At 35.8% G+C, this 21737-nt stretch overlaps 1 protein-coding gene across 2 annotated transcripts; it reads left to right on the top strand.

Annotated features, from left to right (window-relative positions):
* The first annotated feature begins 225 nt into the window (after nt 1-225).
* On the top strand, nt 226-4350 carry SPL8 (squamosa promoter binding protein-like 8). Of its 2 annotated transcripts, none has more exons than XM_039050829.2 (3): nt 226-1219; nt 3045-3205; nt 3985-4350. In XM_039050829.2, exons 1-3 carry the CDS (start codon nt 603-605, stop codon nt 4083-4085), a joined length of 879 nt encoding a protein of 292 aa, XP_038906757.1. In that variant the 5' UTR covers nt 226-602; the 3' UTR covers nt 4086-4350. The 2 variants fall into 2 exon arrangements, with proteins under 2 accessions (XP_038906757.1, XP_038906755.1); XM_039050827.2 differs by having other exon boundaries at nt 367-1219; nt 3967-4350.
* The last annotated feature ends 17387 nt before the right edge of the window (nt 4351-21737 follow it).

The raw sequence follows: 21737 nt of genomic DNA on the forward strand, positions 1-21737 counted from the left end.
CCAAACATTTTAAAGATTTGAGCCGAGTGTTACATGTTACCTAACGAGTAATACCAAATCAAAACAAAGAAAAGTAAAAAGGTTAAAAAAGCTTAGTGGGGGAAAGGTTAAAATGGAAAGCAATCAAGTAAAAGATTTTAACTTTTACCACAAGCCGTAAATAGTACGAAAACAAAACAAACACCACTGTACCTTTCTTTTTGTTTTCCCTCTTCAGGGTTTCCAAACCAAATCGCTTCTATAAGGTGAGATGCCCTAAGGTTCAAATTATTACCAAGTCCTTTTGAAGCTTTTTTCTTTAAAGAAAAAAAAAAAAGGAAAATTAACAAAAGGATAAAATTAGGACAACCCCTCCTCTATTTTTCTCTCTCTCTCTCTTCAAATGGCAACTTAGTTTTTTTCTTTTTTTTTTTTTTGGAGGGGGGATCTGCAATTTTTGAGAGTGAATTTGTTAATTTTGTTATTGGTTTTAAAGGAAGGGAAGTTTTTTTTTTCTTTTTTCCAACTTATTTCTCCGACATTTCAGGTACTTTCTGAAACTTGAAATCGCTTCTCTTAGAAACTAGTGCCTCAAAACAAAATTTATATATATAAGAAAAAAAATGCTGGATTATGAATGGGGATCAACAAACGCGCCGCCGATCATCCTCTCCGGCGAAGAATCCGACCCTGTTTTCAACTCCGACCCAACTCACTCTCACAACTTTTCCACTTTCCTAGACCATAACCACAACACATTCCTCCCGCCGCCGCCGCCGCCTCCGCCGCCGTCCACGGCGGCGTTCAGTTCTCACTTCGGCAGTTTCTACGACCACCCACATAGCTACACTATGGGTCCTCCTTCTCATCATTACGATACTGTGGCCGGCGGCGGAGGGGAGTTTGTGGTGGTGACGAAGAGCGAGGAAGTTTGTGGGAGTATGGCAGCGGCGGCACCCGTAGAATTTGCGGCGAGGATTGGGCTGAATTTAGGGGGAAGGACGTATTTCTCATCGGAGGAGGAGGAGTTTGTGAACCGGCTGTACCGGAGGACGAGAACCGGCGGCGAAATGGCCGGTTCGGGGAATTGGGCGGTTCGGTGTCAAGCAGAAGGGTGTAATGCGGATCTGAGTCAAGCGAAGCACTACCACCGACGCCATAAGGTTTGTGAATTTCATTCTAAAGCTTCCACTGTCATCACCGCCGGGTTGACTCAGAGGTTCTGTCAACAATGCAGCAGGTTCGTTCCTCTCTCTTTTTATGAATTTCCTAAACTACCCCGGTCTGTCCTTCTCGATCTCGTTCTGAATTATTATTTAATGCGACTGTCACAACGTGGGGTAAAATTTTTTTTATTTTACTGCTACAATTTATGATTTTATCATTCTTGTAATTGTTTGATGCATGTTCACAATATTTTATATTTCGCAAACTTTATATATTTTGTATATATTATTGGATACAGTATTGAACATCTAAAAAGCTATAATCATTCTCATGTTCTATATTCATAAACAAAAACGGTCTAAATCACCTTGGTAACGTAAATTAGTTGAATGGGCTAAATTACAACTAATTCATAGCTAGTGAATATATGTTAAAATACACTATTTTAGAAATGACTTATTCGACAAAATGTATCGAAGTTATTGATCAAATTCAGAATACAAAGGTTTTAAAAAAAAATAAAAAAGAAAAATATACTCAATTTTTCTAATATAACAAATATGAATGAAAAGATTTTGAATATCTGACAAATAATACATATCATTTATGGTTGAATTATACTAACTTTTGACGATCTATTAAATCTCAACCTGAGTAATCGATGAAAACAAGAATATAAATTTTTATAGGACTTAGGTTTTCAATTATTTAAAGATTTCACCCACTAGTGAGTAAAATTGAATGTTTTTGCTTGGACACAGTATCCTGTTTGGAGTGGACATCCTCAAAATATATATATTTAAATGACGTAAATACCCTCCTGAGGTCAATGATTTGGTTAGCCGTATTCTGGAGTAAATCCCGAGGGTAAATCCGTCCGGAAAAAAAGTCCCTGTAGTTTTCAGGTTTGACGGTGGGTCTACATGACCCCCCTCACAAAAGCCCTAGAGCAGCTTTCCTCAGTTGGGTGCATATCTGACTAAAATACCCAAAATACCCCCACCCGCTTTTTTTTATCAAGACAATGATTGCCCTTCCGTACAAAAGGAAAATCCCGAGGGCATTTGCGTCCGTAAATGTCGACAGCCCTCTAGGGAGAGTCGTTCATTGCACTCGGCAATTTCGTACCCCTTTGTTTCGCCCTTGTTTGGTAGATGGACGCTTCTTTCATTTATTAACCCTTCCCTTTTTTCTTTTTCTTATTGGGTACGATCAACAAGTAGTATTCGAACCATAGATCTCTAATTGATTAATTAAATAATGCTCGGTTTAACTTTATTAACCTTTTTTAGAATGTGACAAAATTACCCTTTCATTCTTTTTTTAAAAAAATACAATATAAACAATACTTAGTCCTTCTTAAGATACAACTATATATCTCTATGCATCTTACTCTCATCACAAAAAAAAAATAATGATAATAATAATAAAAAAAATAAAATAATTAAGAAAAAAAACTTACGTGCATTCCAGACTGCACATACCTTTATGCTTCCTATCAAATTATTTAATCATAATTTGGCATACGGCAAATTCTTCTTACTTACTTTTCTTAGAGCTTTTTAATTCATTTTTTAAGCATGTGATGAGATTAGGATACATAAAGATGGGTGCATCAATAGTGCTTAATATTTAAAGAAATATGTAAGAAGAATTTGTATGTGACAAATTATGATTCGATAAATTGATGAATTTTTAAATATGAATGTAACTTGTGATGCACTTATATTTTTCAAGTAACGGTCGTCCTTATTATTATTATAAACCCAAAACATAGATCAAACTCATGAGAAAAGTTATTGTCAATTAGTTTGAGATATAGTTATGTTACACATAATATATTACTGAGGAATGGGTTTTAGGGGTTTTACTTTTTGGCCAAGTATTTTTGTTGGTAGGTTTCATGTACTAGCGGAGTTTGATAATGGAAAACGGAGTTGTCGCAAAAGATTGGCAGATCACAACCGTCGACGAAGAAAGACTCAACAATCCCATCAAGGAAGCCCCAACTCATCTCAACCACTCGAAACTACTACTTCTTCTACTGATTCTGCTGCCAGTAAGTGAATTATACTTAATTTTAGATTTGTTTTCCTTTTATTTTACATAAATATTTAAAAATAGGAAATTCTTTCTAAAATAGAAAAATAAGAAAAAATTATTTACACAAAATAACAAAATTTTAATTTTTTTGATAGAGGTTGATAAAAGTCTATCCGTGATAAAAACTTATAAAAGTTTATCACTAATAGATGCCAATAGAAATATATTAGTATCTATCAGTATTTTTTTTTGCTATATTTTGTAAATAGTTTGACATTTTTCTATCTGTGAAATTTTTCCTTGAAAATATTATTTTAATTTGTTATACTTTTATGAATATTGTAATCATGACTCAAGTGAGCATAGTTCTATGGTAATTGACACGTATTCTTCTTGAGATCGAAGATTTAGATCTTTCATATCTTCACTTATATTTAAAAATCTCTAAGGTTATAATACAAACAAGGTCAGGAGAAATTTCAAAATTAGATTATTTATATCTTAACTAGATAATAATGTATATACTTGTGTGCGTGCATGTGAAGGAAAAGAGAGCATGAGATTAAGTGTAATCTATGTTGTTCAAAATATAAATATAATTAATTAGTCATATTATTTTATAATTTGAGAGTTTGGGTGTATCTAGATTATCCTTTTTTTTTTTGTATAGTTCATTCGAGTACTCAAACATAAGTTGTCATGCGAGTTTTTTCTTTTTTAGAAAATATAATTTTATTTATTTTGTGATGGAAGAAGATACATAATTTTATTAATTAGTGCAATTGAGTTTTGTAGGGTCGGCAACGGAGTCAACAGGACAGTCAGCGTGGTCGGTAACAGTGGCGATGTCTCCGGCGAGAATGTCAGTGGACTGCCTTAACCAACGGCCATATTAACAAAATTGTAAACGGCCATTAAACTTGAATTTCTATAATATATTCTTCTCAGTGATTGTGATGAGAACACGTGGCAAAAGAAAGGAATTTAATTAGGAAATAACATAGAGAAGAATATGATATATATGATTTATATGTGTATTGTGTGTAGGTAGCTGTTCTCAATTAATTAACCTTCTATATTGTAGTTTTAACTACATTTTCATTTTCCCAGCTGTGTAATTTCATGAATTAGACTTAATTTAGTAGTAGTGATTTTATTTTATTTTTTTTAGTTCAATAATAATGGAATGGGGGGTGAGATCTTTTAACTTTAAGGGGTTGTTTGGCTCACTAACATAAGTTGAGTTGAGTTGGTATGATATACCAACTCATTGTTTGGCCACCAACTTTAAATGTTGGTGGAGTTGAGTTGGTATATTTTATCAACTCACCCCAACTCTTCATTCTTCCAATGTTTTCAATAACTTCATTGATCGGCTACCGTCAACGACTACCACTGCCACACTCTGGGAACCAACTTCGATGACCGCTTTGACATGGTCAACTCCGCTGACCAACTTCGGGTCTCGACAACCATCTCTGACGACATTTTCGGCAACCAATTCCAATGACCACCTTCGTACGACCAACTATGACTATCAAGTCTAGGCTCCGACACCTCCGATGATAATTTCGATGACCACCTTTGTGCGACCAAGTCCAACGACCGATTTCGAGCTCTGACAACCACCTCCGATGACAACTCTAGCGATAAGTCCAACAACCACCTTCGCATGACCAAGTCCGACGACACTTTCCAGGCTTCGACAACCAACTTTAACAATCAATTTTGAGCTCCGACAACTACCTCTGATGACAACTCCGACAACCAACTCTGATGACCAACTATAACTACAAACTCCGATGAGAATCATCTTCAATGATCAACTTTGACGACCATCTTCGCTTGACCAATTCGATGACTAACTCTAATCTTTGACAACCACCTCCGATGAAAAACTCCAATTACCAACTTTAATATCATCTTCGTGCGACCAACTTGGAGCTCCGACGACCACCTTCGACTACAAACTTCGGCGAAAATCACATTCGATAATCAACTTCTATAACCACATCTGACTCATACATTCGTGCGACCAACTTAGGGCTCTGACAACCACCTCCGACTACAAATTAGCTCATTGTTGACCATTAATGAAAAACTTATTTTTTGTGAACGTTCCGCTCATGCGTTCCATGGCTGTTAAAGTATATTGTAAAGTTATTGATTATATAAATAATAGTATTTTGTTTACTTTAAGTGCAATATTTATATGTATAAATTGTAAAATATAGTTTTATTTAATTGAATTCACATTTCAAATGGATATTTAAGAATTTGGAAAAGTATGTATATAGTTGAATGGTGGAACAAAAAGGTAAGAGAAAGCAAACGAAAAAAATAATAAGAAATAAAAAAACAATTAAATAGATATTTGTTTGGAAAATTTTTAGATAGAAAAAATGTCAAACTATTTACAAACATAGAGAAAAAAACTGACTTTTATCAATGTCTATCGGTTATAGACTTCTACTCAGCATTTATCAGTGATACACTTCTATCAGTTATATCACTGTTAAACACTAATATACTTCTATTAGCCTCTATCAACCTCTACCAAAGAAGATTAAAATTTTGTTATTTTGTGTAAATAGTTTCTCTTATTTTTTTATTTTTGAAAATCTCCTATTTATTTTCTAGAATATTTTCTAGCAAAAATTAGTGAAAAATGCAGTAGATAAATTCATTAGCCGATTATTAACTATGTATAATAAAATCCTAAAAATATTAGAATACTTTAGTGGGAGGAAATTGGTATATGTGATACATCAAATTTCAACTCTCACGTCCTTAAGAGTTCACACCGTGAAATCCATGTTGGGATTCGTGTCGCCCTGGGTGCGACCTTGATAACGGGCAGAAATGCACGTTATCATAGTGTTAAGTTCTTAAACAATGTTGGATTGCATTGATGAAATATGTTACTTTGTGTCCATTAAGCATCAATTTCATAATATTGCGGTCGCATGCGTTCAGCGCATTAGAACAGTTGATTTTTGTATTTTTGTGCAGAATATGCGTTAACGCAATGCAAAGATTGCGATCATAGGAATTCATTGGTCGAGCGCAACTTCACCGCAAGGCTTTGCGTTGATCGTGCTCGCAAACATTCGCCCAAGAAGGATCGCCGCAACTTAGTCAGTGCAACATGGTGGGCGCATCCAGGTGAAAGGATAATTAAGAGCAATGGGACAGAAAGTTGATGACAGTCGAATCCAAATTAAGTTGACAGTCGATAATGGTCACAAAGTACATTTAGCTTTATCGGTAACAATTATCTGGCGCATTAGTCAAGAATTAAAGCTGTCCCATCTGTACAACCAGGAGAGAGAAGCCGCCTTTCACCATGGATGCTCTATAAATACCAAGGGAATTCTTCAGAGAAGGGGTTGACGAGTTAACCAGTTGATTAGTTGACGCCTCTGTCCATAGTTTTCCTTTCCATTTTAAGGCGGAGCAAGAGAAGAGTGGTGACGCCGGAGATCTCTCAAGGCAACTCGAGAGAGAACATGGGTGTAAGAGCAGAGAGCGGGCCGACTCTCACGAGAGCGAGATTATCTTTAGAGTACGAGTAGAAACAGTGTAAACGCCTGGCAGCAATAAATTGCTACTAGGCTCTTTATTATACTTGTATTGTTATTGTGTACTTCATCTTCATATCTATACAATGGAAGTTTTATTTCTACATCTGTTCACTCTCTTAATATGCATGAGTGGCTAAACTAGTCGAATGGGTTGAGAAAAACTAAGCTAACATGACCTAGGAAGTTCTTTTCTTGCGATTGTCTTGTTTTATGTTGTGTAAAATACCTTTTAGAGTTACTCGAGAGAGAATCTAAAGAAAGAACCTAATGTCTCGAGAGAGCTAGGTTAGAATCTGGACTCGAGAGAGCAAGATTAGAACTGCATAAACAAAGATAGGGACTTAGAGATAAGCTCTGTTTGTCAACCTGCATCGCATGCATCCTAGAGATGGAAATGATATTATATGGTCGCATATTTGTGTGGATGTCATGTTGTCATCGCATAAATAAAAATAGAGGTTTATGTGTAAACCCTGTATACTTATCACATATATCGCATGCGTTCTAGCCTTAGAAGCCGTGGTATTCGCACTGAGAGGTGGTTTACTGTTGTATGCATGTTGCATGATCGCAAGCATGAACGCATTCTAGGAGTGTTAGCCGAAACCCTTCTCAACCCATTCACCGTATATTCATAGCATTTTTCGTTTACCAACTCTTTTCAAACTCCGCCACATTTGTTATTTATTTTTCATCAATATAATCAACAAACCACACACTTTATTTATTTACCTGGTTACCACAAAGACTTTATAAAAATTACCAACGCATTCTGTTTTCACAAGTTCATGTGTTCGACCCTGGACTTACCAGGAAACTCAGAGGGATTTACACTTGGATTGCGTTGGGGAAACTTGAGTGCATAACGCAAATCCATCAACACATATCATCCATATTTCCACTTCATAAATACGAGCATCAAGTTTTTAGCGCCGTTGCCAGGGACTTGGCAACTAAATGTTTGTTAAGTTTTGTGTCTCTGCGAGCAAAATTTTTATCTTGGGAGTATTGCAGCTTGTGCGACCAGGTTGCAAACAATATTGAAGTGTAGGTGATGCGCTGAAAGCCAATATTGACCCCGAGGTAGAAGGGCAATCAATCGCAAAAGAACTGAAGGTAATTCTAAGCACATGGTGGCCAACATGCGCCCAACAATTGCCGGAAGTTCCAATGGTCAGGGCAACTTGACCCAAGCAGTTGAGAGTCATCTCCTGCATGGAATATCCTTGCGGTGACAATACTCCAATCTTTCTAAGGATGTCTTCTATCCTATCTTTACTTTGCTTTCTTAGTATAGGATATTTCTTTTATTTTTTTTATTTTGGATATATGGCTACTTCCTTGGTTACGTTTGCTCTTGTAGGTGCAACAATAAGTCTCCTCGGTTCGTAGTTCAACGGAAGAATTCCTTTCACTTTTCAACGCATGGCTTCAATCACGTGGATTCCAACACATGAGTGCATGCATTGTTCCGCCTAAGGTCTTTTCTTGTTATTTTGTATGCCTTATCCTTTTGAAATTCTCTTTTTTCCGATTGCGTTGTTTTGCGATGTTTCTATGATGGTACGTATAGTTCACTGCATTTTCTAACTAATCAATGCAAGGCATTTTTTGCTTCCATTAGCTTCTTCAAATTTTGAAATTCTTAAGTTTTATTTGTGCAAACCTTTGTTCAAACATTTATTATCACATTCATGCAATTTTGTTTTTAGCTTTGTGGTGAGAACACTGCCAACCTCTAAGTTTGGGGGTGGCAGCGGTCTTAGAGAATTGCGTTCATTATTGCGATCGTTTTTAAAAAAAAAAAAAGTTGAAGTGAGCTTTTGAGAATAATAACTCCACTGTCAACGCAATGGGGAAATCCATGTTGATAAGAGTTAAGCTGTGAAAGGCACTTGCTCGAAGTTGGATGTCCGCATGACACATGTGGGGGCAAGCCAAAACGAAGGCAAGTTGCCAGGATCAGCGCATAAGCGTAACTCCTCTGTCCGATGCAATCCAAAACAAATGAGACAAGAGTTGAGTTGAATATGGAATGCAACCGAAGTTGGATGCCCCCATGACACACGTAGGGGTAAGCCAAAACGAAGGATGTGACCAGGTTCAATGCCGCATTTGAATAAGCCATCGCAAATTTTTTAAGTATTTTGAATTAACGCAATCTCAAAAGCTAAACACAAAGTTGCGGTGAATGGATAAAAGTTTTTGAGCAAAGGCTTGCCAGATTTAACTTAGACAAGATCTTTTTGAAAAAGCAGCCAAAGTGGAGGAGAGCATTGTGGTGATGGTCAAAGGTGTGTGTAAATTATATTTTGAGAAGCTGGTCATCACAAAGGAAAGCATGAAGGTGAGTTAGAATTTCTTGAGTATAACGCATGCTTGAGGACAAGCATGATTTTAAGTTTGAAGGTATGATGACATGCAGAAATGCATGTCATCTTAGGTCTTTTACTTAGAATTATGAAGGTTGTTAGGCAGAATATGCAACAATCATATTAGGAATTCACGAGAAAAAGAGTTTGCGTCGATCAGCCTGTCGAATCTCAGCTAACCTGTTATTTTGCGTTAATTATGCGTTCAATGTTCTATTTTTGTAGCCAATGCAGGAAATGAACACAAACGCGGAAACCGGACCACCACATAGACAACCGCATGCAGAGAAACACTCCATCGCAAAGCTGAATGCGTCGATCAACTCATGGATGTTGCAATAATCATCCATATGCGTCCATCGCATGAGAGTTGTACTCGTCAAGCGATTGCGGTCATCATGTAGAGTTGCGGTATTAAGCAAATGCGGCCATTGAATGATTGCGGCTACGTGACAATGCAAACTATTGGGATCAACGCAAGGTAGGTAGAATGAACGCATCAACGCATCTACCTCGACACTAGAAGAAATTTGGGCTTTAATGTCGGTTGGAAAAAGTGAAACCAGATGTATAATGTCGATTTTTTTTTTTAAAAAAAAAGAAAAGAAAAAACGGATCTTTCATTTTAACCAAACCTTCTCTCTTCTTTCACCCTCTCTTACCAAACCCTCTCTTCTCCTTTGCCATTCGAATCCCCACAATTTTCGTTGTTCCGATCGTTGTCATCACCGGCATTGGTCTCTGTCATCCGATCGTTGTTGTGGACGTTGTTCGATCGTTTTCGTGGGCATTGTCGTGGGTCTCTGTCGTCTTCAACAACGTTGTCCAGTCATTGTCGTGGTCTCTATCAGCGACATTGGTTGGATCTGTAGATTTGGGTCACCGGCGTTGGTGGATGGTCATCGGCGTAGTGGAGTTCGCCGTTCGTAGATTTCGTCAGTGGTGGAGTTCTTTCTTCTCCTTGGATCTGTAGATTCTGGTGGGTCAGCTTGCTATCCGTCCAGCTTTTTCTGGTCGTGGAGGTGGGTCACCGTCATTCGATCTACTCGTGGGTCTCATCCGGTTTATCTTCTGTTGTAACTTGGCTTTTCGTTAGATTTCTATCATTCATTTTAAGAATTACATTGCTAAGAACTGGTCCCCCGTTGACCCAGGTAATAGATATGTTTGTTGAATTGTTATTGGAATCATTGGCTAGTTTTGGTGGCTTAATTGTTCTTGTTGAAATGATGTAGATGAATAACAGAAGATTTCTGAGAATGATAAAGATGCAGTCCGGAAGAACATTCTTCCATTCTTGTCACAGGTTCCATCTTTGTTGAGGTAAGTGTCTATTGTCTATTTATGTATGATGTAAAATAGCAGTTTAAGACTGCCTTTTTGAATATTTTGGGTATAATAGGAATTTGGGAAACTCATTGTTCTATGAACAATCTTTTTAAATTTGGTAACTTCCAAAAATAATTGACTATGACATGTGTGGATCTGAATTCTTTCTGTTGCTTCAACATCGTGCATATGCAGGGTACAACTTGGGGAGTGCTTAAAGTCTATCATTCATGCTGATTATCCGGAGCAATGGTCGTGTCTTCTTGATTGAGTGAAAGAAAATTTACAAGCTCCAAACATTTATGGGGCTTTATTTGTGTTGCGAATTCTCGCTAGAAAATATGAGTGAGTATATTATGTTTTTTAGTTGTGGGCTTTTCCGATCCGGTCATCTACTTATCTGATCTACTCATGGGTCTTCCGATCCGATTTTTCTTCTGTGTAGTTTGAATTTTCTTTAGTTATGAAGCAGTAACAATGTGAATAAGTTGAAATTTAAACAGTCAATAGGTTCATTACAGATAGAGAAATCTATCTTTCCATGTTCCTATGCTTTGTTGTTATCTTTAAAGTCATTCTTCTTTCTTTCAGGATGATTTCTCTTAAAGTGGCCTTCTTTATAAGAATGATAGCACTTAATCACCGGTTTTTGCCTATGAAATATATGCCCCTTTATAAACTTTTCTTTTTGAAATGATTGTTCTTCCCCTTTGAAAATAAGGTCTCACAATTTCCAGAACTTTTAGATTCTGCCTTGAATTCCAGCTACTTACATCTGACGGCTGCACTTACTGCATCAGTGGAGATATTATCCCTTCCATACTTAAGTGTCATTTTTACATCTTTATATGTATTTGGTAATTAATTAAAAAGAATGGTTGCTTCACTTTCTTTGCCTAGTTTCTCCTCTATTTGATTTATTTTTTATGTTAGTCTTCTACAGTTATCTAGGTTCTCATCCATTGTTTTGCAGTATTCATCTTGAATGAGAACAACCTTTCCCTCAAGAAAATTTTATTTGACACATCCTTTTTCTCATATAAAGCTTCTAATTTATTCAAAACTTCATATGTTGTGCATTCATCAATTACTTGCCTTAGTTTGTTGTCAGTTACATTCAATAACAGAGTTCTTCTATAGGCTACTTCTTCAATATTTTTTTTTCTCTACTTGAGTTAGGGTTGTAGGTAATGTCTTAGGATCTTCTAATCCTTTTAAGGTCTTTTGATATGTTAATATCATTTTAATCTTCTTTGACCACAGATTAAAATCATTATTTTCAGTGAACTTTTCAATTGTGTACTTCTCTACTACCATTGATAAGTTCTTTTCCAAGTTTTGATACCAAATTGTAAAGAGAAAACAACTACATATGTCTCACTGTAAAGGTAATACAACAATTGAATATGATTGTCCATCTTCTTTACTCTTCTGATCAACATGCAAATTCTCTCTTAAATTCTCTGATCTTTCTATTCACTCACAACAAATCAATGGAAACAAAATTTGAGTAAAGAACTAGAAGAAGATTAAGGAAAGTAGAAGAGAAACACCTGATTTATAGTGGTTCGACTTATTTATTCCTACATTCACTTCAGAGAACAGCCATTGACATCTTTATTTAAGATCAAAATTAAAAAGCAGACATTACAAAGCACAATCAGGTTCGATTCTTCACAAAGACTTATTTTCCCTCTTACAGCCCTAATTACAAAGCTCAAATCTTTTGCATTGATTTAAACAGTCAATAGGTTCATTATAGAAGAAGTACTCAATAGGTTCCTTTGAATTACTGAGCAAAACAGCTCCCATACAAGCACTTTCTCTTCTAACAATTGGTCCGTTCATTGACTATTACTGAAATACAACTACACTTTTGGTGCATTCGTAAGTCGTTATTCCGATATCTCTCTTTTTCGAATCTTGTATTCGTTTCTCTTTTACTTCCAAAGTTCAATCTATCCTTAATGAATGTTGTAGTGTTTCATATTACTGTCATGCTCCCTAGCTGTGTCCTGCAACATCAGTCAATATCTGTGCATCGGGCACTTCTCGGCCGTATCATTCCAGGTTTTAGGGCATATGAAGATTGTATGCGTGCTGATGTTGGGGTGGCTGCTCTTTGATTCAGAGATGACATTGAAGAACATATCAGGGATGGTTCTTGTTGGGATGGTGGTGTATAGCTGGGCAGTTGAAATTGAGAAAAAAGCATCATTCTAATATTCGATTTAAATTATTTGATCATTCGATAAGCATTACTATAAGAATTTTGCCTTGAATGTACCATTTATGCACATTCCCAGTTGAATATGAATTCTGATAACATTTTCACTTTCAATTCTTTGTCTTAAACCTTTTTTGTTTCTGTGTTTTTTAGGTGTTTGGAATGGGTGGGGAAAAGATGGATTTCTTGCAACAGCAAGGGATTCAGGTGAAAATTATTCCTGGTAAGTGCATTTTTGAATACTTGTAGTTTTAAGCACAGTTTCTAAGTGTTTTCAAGTGACTCTAATGATATGAAAATTCCTGTTTGAGAAGTTATAGTGTGCTTATTTCTCTTTGGACCATATTGGATTAGAATGTAACACCCGTTTATGACTCATGGGTACTATTTATTTGTAGTTTAAATTTGATTCAAGGTGCTTGAGTTTGTGGGTTGCCCTATGGTAGTTTGTGGGTTATCCATACACTATGGTAGTTTTTATGACAATTTTTGAGATTTGAAGTACATTGTGAGCTAAATTTGCTTATTGATGTATACGTTCTTGAATATTCATTTTTTTGGGAATTCTGATAGTTATGTTGAGAACAAGTGGTTGTGAAATATTTTTGGGAGTGTGTTTCTTTGAACAGGTTCAAGGTAAATTTTTGGTTTTGTTGTCGTAGCATCGTTATGCTGCCGAAAATTTTCCATCGTCTTCGTATCTCATATCTAGGTAACACTCTGGTTTTGTTGTGGTTTCTACCCTATTTATAGGGTCCCTAGGTTGTATTTGAGGTATTATTCAATAAAAATTAGATTCAAGAAAACTCCAAGATTGGTCCTACATTAGTCCGGATTAAAAACAAAAACCCAATATTTAGTTTTGATACTTGAGTTTGCCAGCAGCCAATTACAATATTAATTATTAAGCTTCTAGACTTGTTCTCCTAGGGTGAGCTTGTGCGTGCTTTAGGAGGTGCTATAACATCAGCTTCTCTTCTTGGAGTTCTTCTAGGACATAATTAATCATTTCTTCAAGGTCCAGAATTTGCACCTCCTCGGATCAGGGAGGCCATCTGGTGTGGGAGAACAAACCAACTACAGAAAAAGGTATTCAATTCTGTTGCCTTTAGAAAGTTTCATAAAATTAACTTGGTATATGTTTAACGTGGAATAGCATTAAAGTTGGTTTATTCTTAATATAAAATAACAATAGTAGTATTATCCTATGTTGTTACTTGAAATCTTATCACCTTTTCTATTTTTCAAGATGGTAAATCATAATTTGTTTCATAGCCTTGTATTCAAGATTTCAAAATTAACGCCAAAGAGTCGTGTGTATAAAGTTTTGATAATTAGTACGAAAAATCATCAAAATAAGATATATTAGAACATTATGATTTCAGAAGCAAGCAAGTTGAAGAAACTAATTGTGGAACCTAGGGAATTTTTAATGTGTATTGTCTTGTCTGGACACTCATTTACTTGCAAGTGGGCTACTTGACTAGACAACAGTTCTGTGTGTAAACCCCTTGCCTGATAGCTCATGTTAGCTGAAATTATGAACTCCATTGGCAAACAGGAATGGGACCGGTGCAATCCTCATAGGGAGGTTTGTAGTTTACGACTCATGGGTACTATTTATTTGTAGTTTAGATTTGATTCAAGGTGCTCGAGTTTGTAGGTCGCACTATGGTAGTTTGTGGGTTATTCATGCACTATGGTAATCATTGTGACAACTTTTGAGGTTTGAAGTATATTGTGAGCTAAATTTGCTTATTGATGTATGTGTTCTTAAATATTCATTTTTGGGAATTTTGATAGTTTTGTTGAGAACAAGTGGTTGTGAAATATTTTTGGGAGTGTGTTTCTTTGAACAGGTTCAAGGTAAATTTTGGGTTTTGTTGTGGTAGCATCGTTATGCTGCCAAAAATTTTCCATCATCTTCGTATCTCATATCTAGGTAACAAAGCTTCTTCTCTTCAAGATCTTGAAAAAGAAGATTCTCTCATTTATTCAACTATTGAGTTTTCTTGTTTTGCAGATGCAACAAAGGAGTAAATATTTGGTATCGCAACCTCTTTATGCTTTTTCTTGGGGAACTTTAGATCCAACACATTCACTACAAGAATTTTCCCTTGAATGTACCATTTATGCACATTCCCAATAAACAGATTAGTTGAATATGAATTCTTATCAAATTTTCACTTTCAATCCTTTGTCTTAAACCTTGTTTATTTGTGATTCTTTGAACAACAGTGGTCAGACAAAGATGCCTATAACAAGAAACTGCTAAAGCTAGGGGTTTGGTTCAAGAAGAATTATGAAGGGATCCATACTTACCAAGTGGAGAGAGACAGTAATCTCATAATGTTTGTAAAATCATAATGTTTGTATTACTTGTAATTTGTGTTTTCAAGGCCTGAATTATTGTACGACCTTTTAAATTATAATTTTATAGCAGAATTTGTGGATTAAATGTAATTGATTTACAATCCATACATGAATAATATGTCATAGCCACAACGTTTAATGATGATGTGTCATGTTATACTTTTTGACGAAAAAATGGATTCGACAACAGAATTTAAAAAAACGGACAGATTCGGGTTTCAATGACGGTTAAGAATTTAAAAAAAAAACACGACATTAAAATTGACGTGAAAAAGATCTAAAAAAAGGGAATGAAATTGCAGATTGAATTACCTCAGAAACAGATTCATTGAGTAGGTGTTTGAGGGAGTGATGATCTAAGAGATTGGCTTTTCTGGCATTTTTGGTCGCCATTTTTTATAGCTTTTGGTTTCAGTTCTATTCACCGTCTACGAAGGTTTGTCTGAAATTTGAGAGAGAGAGGAGAGAAACAAAATGTAACCTAAGACCATTTTCGTAAGAAACAAAAATGAGATTATACGGAGAGGGCTAGCTGATACTTCGACAACTGGGAGTGCAGCGTGCGGCGTCAGTCGATGAGATGGTGTCGAGTAGGAACGGCGAGAATTGGCCGAAGTAAAAAGAGAATGTGTTAATTTTTTCATAGAAGGTACCTATAAAATCAACAGCGACCATAAAATTAAGCTGAAATCCACTGGAAATATAATCAAGAAAGCTGAATTGTGTTTTCTCAACGTAGTGATCAACAAACAGCTAACCTTTTAGAACCTAAAGAACATAATTATATTACATCAATATGAAGAAGAAGAAGAAAAAATCGATACTAATAATTTCTAGAAATGTGAGAGATCCGACCTTCTCATAGCCACCGTGAGAAGAAGATGGAATAACAAAATTTGCACCACTTTTTCTCTGTAAAGCTTTTCGAGATCACCCATCAATTTTTTGAGCTTACTGAACAAATGGAAATATGCACATGAAGAAAGCGCAAGTTAATAATTTATAAGACAATTTCAATTTTATTCGATTACTTAAACAAGTCAATGTTTTTACCTTCAATTTTAAAATTTTAAAATAGATCAGTCTTAAACTTTGAACAACAAACCTTTTCAAAACTAAACTAGAACATAATTTATGAACCAAGCAATGAATCATACAAAACCTAACCAACAAATAATACTCAAAATCTACTCATAGAGATAGATATGTTCAAACCCTACCTACAAAAGTAATCGCATCTGGCTACTAATAAAATTCCTTCCCACATTCTAGTTAAGGTATACTTTGATAATTTTTTTCCATAATGGAAAAGTAAAGACTAGACATTGATGGATTTATAAAGTAGTTACCCAACTAATTCATGATTGCCATTGCTATTGAAATCAAAACACTCAATGACCAATGGGTTATCCTGTATTTAAAGAGAAAATCAGAAATTATTAATATTATTTTTTTAGAAAAAAAATAAGGAGGCTATAAAATATTATTAATGAGAATAAGATTCAGAAGGCCATATGCTTGCCTTGTTTCCAAACTTCTGCATGCTCAAGCATAAAGGTCTCCAAATAGGATTAAGATTGTCTTTAACCACTTCAGTTTTACAGATTGGAATTGAGCCTCCAGTTTTAACAACTCTAGATATTCTCAGGAAAGGATCCTAAGATAAACAATTAAACAAAGAGCACAAAAATCAAAGGCCTTCAATGGAAACAACAACAGTGAATTTAACATTAGTTTGAAAGTGTTTTTAATCACTAAACAACACTATTTTAGGAGTCCCACCCCAAGAGAGTCAAAATTCATACATATTTATAATAATAATAACAAACATTACCAAACATTTTTGTAATAATTTGTGTTGGAGATTCAGAAAGAAAATCCTTATTTCTTTCTTCTGGGATTAACGAAATTGCAATTCACTCTAATTTCTCCTTCATTTCTCCTTGTAAGCACTCCTACATTCCCCAATTTCACCATCGATGCCGAAAATTGGCTATAGAAAAGAAACGACTAATTCGCCATCAAATCCACAAACGAAGAAGTTCTCTCATCCAAAAATAGCGCTTGATTCGTTGCCAGAAGCCCTAATTTCTTCTGAAGATTCTTGAAATAAGCAGTATCGAACATTTTTGGAGTCGTCGCATCCAAAAATACCAAATCCATAGCTCTTTTACACTACCTTCGAAGGAAATTCAGAAATGGAGGTTTCAGAATCGGGTCGGGTTTTCGGGTCCTATTGAAATTGTAGAGCCTATCTTAGAAGGTATGGCAGGCGGCTCGACCGATGGTGTGGGCGCCAGAGAATACGACTAAATTGAGGACGTCGAGCCCTAGATGATGGAAGTAGTCGATCAAAGCGGTTACGTTTTCGTGGCCCTGAGACTTTCTCTACTTGGGCGATGTATAATAGGGTTTGGGCGATGCTGAAGAAAAGGGTGGTGAACGAAGCGACATAGGGTATAAATTAGGGATATATTATTTAATAAAATAAGAAAAAAAATATTACACCTTTAATGTCGATTTTAAACCGATATTAAAGCCCATTTTCAATGTCGGTTTAAAATTAACATTAAAGATCCATTTTTTTTTAAAAAAAATCGACATTATACATCTGATTTCACTTTTTCTAACCGACATTAAAGACTGGATTTCTTCTAGTGGCGGTTATGAAAAAAATACAGAACACCATAACTACCCTCCTTAATGAGTTACAAACTTATCAGTCCCTCATGAAAGGTAAGGGACCAGTAGAAGAAGAGGCAAATGTTGCCCATTCCAAAAAGTTCCACGAGGGTTCATCTTCGGGTACTAAGTCTGCTCACTCATCTTTTGGTTCTAAGAAGATCCAGAAAAAGAAATGAGGGAAGGGAAAGGCTTCTGCTATTGGGAAAGGCAAGGGTAAGGCCAAGGTGGTTGACAAGGACAAGTGCTTCCACTGCAATGTGGATGGTCACTTGAAACGCATATGCCCTAAGTACCTCATCGAGAAGAAAAAAGAAAAGCAAGGGAATTAGCTCCTTCCAGCAGCTTGAGGAGGGTGAAATGATGCTCAAGATTGGAACAGAAGATCCATTTCAGCTTGTGCAGTGGGAGCTTCTAAGTTTTTTTTTTTTTTGGAGTAGATTCTTATTTTTAGAAAACTTATACATTTTTCCCAAGATGAGGAGGAATCTTGTTTCTATTTCCTCTTTAATTGAACAGTCGTACTCTGTTTCTTTTTCATCTAATGAAAAATGGTGTGACTATTTGTTCAACTAAACTAGAAGACAACTTATATGTGTTAAGACCAACTGAATCAAAATCACTTTTAAATCATGAAATGTTTAAAATTGTGAATACTCAAATAAAAAGGCCAAGTATTTCTTCAAGTAACAATGATACATATCTTTGGCATTTGAAATTAGGTCCATAAATCTCGATAGGATTAGGAGATTGGTAAAGAATGGACTTCTAAACAAGTTAGAAGATGATTCATTACCTTCTTATAAATCATGTCTTGAAGAAAAAATGACTAAAAGATCTTTTAGTGGAACAGGTTATAGAGCCAAAGAGCCTTTGGAGGTCATACATTCGAATCTTTGTGGTCAAATGAATGTAAAAGCCAAAAAAGAATATGAATACTTTATCTCTTTTATAGATGATTATTTGAGGTATGATTACTTATACTTAATGGAGCATAAGTCTGAAGTCTTTGAAAAGTTCAAAGAGTATAAGACCAAAGTAGAAAACCTATTAGGTAAAATGATTAAGATACTTCCATCTGATCGGGGTGGAGGGTACATGGATTTAGAATTCTAGGACTACATGATAGAACATGAAATTCAATCCCAACTTTTAGCACTTGGTACACTTCAACAGAGTAGTATATTAGAGAGGAGAAATATAACCTTATTAGATATTGTTCGTTCTATGATGAGCTATGCTCAATTGCTTAACTCATTTCAGGGGTATGTAATAGAAACTGCAATTTACATCTTCAACAATGTTCCCTCAAACAGTGTTTGTAAAACACCTTTTGAGTTTTGGAGGAGGCGTAAACCAAGTTTGTGTTACTTCAGAATCTAGGATTATATTGCACATGTGTTAGTGACAAATCCTAAGAAGTTGGAACCTCGATCAAGGTTATGCCAATTTATTGGTTACCTTAAGGAGACAAGAAGTGGTCTGTTCTATGACCCTCAAGAAAATAAGGTATTTGTATTGACAAATGCTATATGTTTAAAGGAAGACCACATGAGAGATCATAAACCATGTAGCAAAATAGTATTAAGTGAAACTACTGAAGAATCAACAAAGGTTGTCGATGCAATTGGTCCATCATCAAGAGTTAATGAAGAAGCCAACACTTCAGGTCAGTCTCATCCTTCCCAATCATTGAGAGTGCCTCGATGTAGTGGGAGTATTTTGATACAACCTAATCGTTACTTGGGTTTAACTAAAACTAAGGTTGTCATATCAGGTGATGGTGTTGAGGATCCATTGTCCTATAAATAGACAATGAAGGACGTAGACAAGGACCAATGGGTCAAAGCTATGGACGTTGAAATGGTCTATGTACTCCAATTCAGTATTGGAGATTGTAAATCTACCTAAAGAGGTTAAACCCATAGGGTGTAAATGAATCAATAAAAGAAAGAGAGATGTAGTTGGAAAGGTACAAACCTTCAAAGCTAGACTTGTAACAAAGGGTTATACCTAGAAGGAAAGGGTTAACTATGAGGAAACTATTTCACCTGTTGCTATGCTTAAGTCTATAAGAATTATGTTGTCCATAGCCACATATTATGACAATGAGATATGGAAAATGCATGTCAAGACTGTTTTTTTCAGAATAGCAATCTTGAAGAGAACATCTTATTTAATTCTCCCTGAGTCTCGTTGTTTTGTAAAGATATACATTATTCAATGAATAAAATAAATGTTATTTAATTCTGGCATTTACTCATATCCAATAAACAAAGCTCCTTGGTTATCTTATGTAAACTTAAGCATGTATATGTGATATACAAGTGGATCATGCCTTAAGTGATAACCTGAATTGGTCTGTAGTATAAGGATTAAGGTGGGATACCTGATCTTGGTGACACTACGGATACGGCCTGCTTTGTAGAGGTTTGCAAGTGTTGTAAACTACTACAGATGGTAGATCCTGACCATTCATGTGGAGATGTGGAGCGAGGGTGTCCTATACAAAGAATTTGTATAAGACCTAAACCACGAGATGACTAGACTCTGTATATAACGCCATTGATACTAGAGACTTGCATCTCACCTAAATGACCATAGGTGATATGACCTTAATCCTGAGTGTTTTGGGAACTCCTGCCTTTAAAGGCGGTCCTTTGATTAGTATAGGTGAGAGTGGCCAGATTGCCAACTCAACATGCCTAACTTTTTGGGGACTTGTCTGATCTGGGAGCTGGGAACTCAATCCATAAGATGGAATTCACTCTTTTCCCGAAGCAGGGATAAGTAGAGAGATTGGGCTGATTCCGGGGCTTGAACATAATGGCCACAACTTCTCTTTGGAAGAGAAGACTAAATCATAGTAGGACTATGATTTATGTTCATTAGAGGGATCAATGGTACTTAAGGAGACAGATGTAACTACAGGGGCATAATGGTTATTGGCCTAGCTGTACTTACGAACGATCTGTGATGGGTTGTCGCACTGCTGATTGGTTAAGATGGACACATAATATATTTATAGTAAGGAGAGTTCAGCTTTCGGTCTTTAGTCGAGTGCCTGGCAGTTAACGGATGGTGGATCCCGTGACTAAAGAGTTTAGTCAATTATTCATGTACCGTTGGAGCTTTGGAGCTACAGGTCCATGAGGTCCCCGTGGTAGCTTGGATTTTGTTGAGGATCAATTCTTGGTGTTGATTTGAAATGTTCAAATTGACAATAGGTATTTTGATTATCGATGATATAATCGATATGATGTATAAGATACATCTAGTAGAGGATTGATGTAAATGAGATTTACATTAAGTACCATGGAATAGAAAAAGAACTATGGTTTATATGTTTCATGAGATGAAATATTAAAACTATAGGTTATAAATATAGTATGATAAGTTGGTTATCATTTATGTTTATAATAATATTAATTATTAGATAATTAATACTTTTTCTTTTAAATAACCAAAGTAGTGGGTAGTTATTGGATCTTGGTAACTGTGAGTTTAAAAGGAAAGTGGTTTCTTATTTTGAAGAGAAGTTTTTACAAAAGTTTGAAAAGATTTTTTAGATTTCTCACCACAAAAAACTGATGAAGTCGTCAAGTAAATTCAGATTTACTAAACGACGGCTGGGTGAGCTAAACAATCGTGCAGTATTTACTAAATGATCGCATAGCTTTGCTAGACGATCATTGGCCCAAGGTAAACGATTGTGTAGAGTCTCTAGGCGACAGACCGAGCTAAACGATAGAGCTAAACGATCACATAGCTTTTGCTAGACGATCGTATAGCTTTATCTAAGCGATTGGGCATCGATCTATACGATATATCTCAGCCGTCTCCCACTTGCCCAGTCATGTACGCGATCGTTGTTTCCTCCGTTCGTCTGCCTCATACTAAGTTCGAATAGAGCCCACCCTCTGGATTCTAACACTAGAATACCAAGGTCGCCTTATTGGTGGTGTCAGACTCAATTTGACA

The sequence above is a fragment of the Benincasa hispida genome, chromosome 12, assembly GCF_027475165.1.
Source record: "Benincasa hispida cultivar pf3 chromosome 12, pf3_genome.v1.1, whole genome shotgun sequence".
Taxonomy (NCBI): domain Eukaryota; kingdom Viridiplantae; phylum Streptophyta; class Magnoliopsida; order Cucurbitales; family Cucurbitaceae; genus Benincasa; species Benincasa hispida.

What these genes read in the sequence shown, in the direction of transcription:
- SPL8 (XM_039050827.2), top strand. Translation starts at nt 603, where the DNA reads ATGCTGGATTATGAATGGGGATCAACAAACGCGCCGCCGATCATCCTC. An exon ending in TTCTGTCAACAATGCAGCAG is followed by an intron (nt 1,220 to 3,044) that starts GTTCGTTCCTCT and finishes TTTTGTTGGTAG; the next exon opens with GTTTCATGTACTAGCGGAGT. An exon ending in TTCTACTGATTCTGCTGCCA is followed by an intron (nt 3,206 to 3,966) that starts GTAAGTGAATTA and finishes TTTATTAATTAG; the next exon opens with TGCAATTGAGTTTTGTAGGG.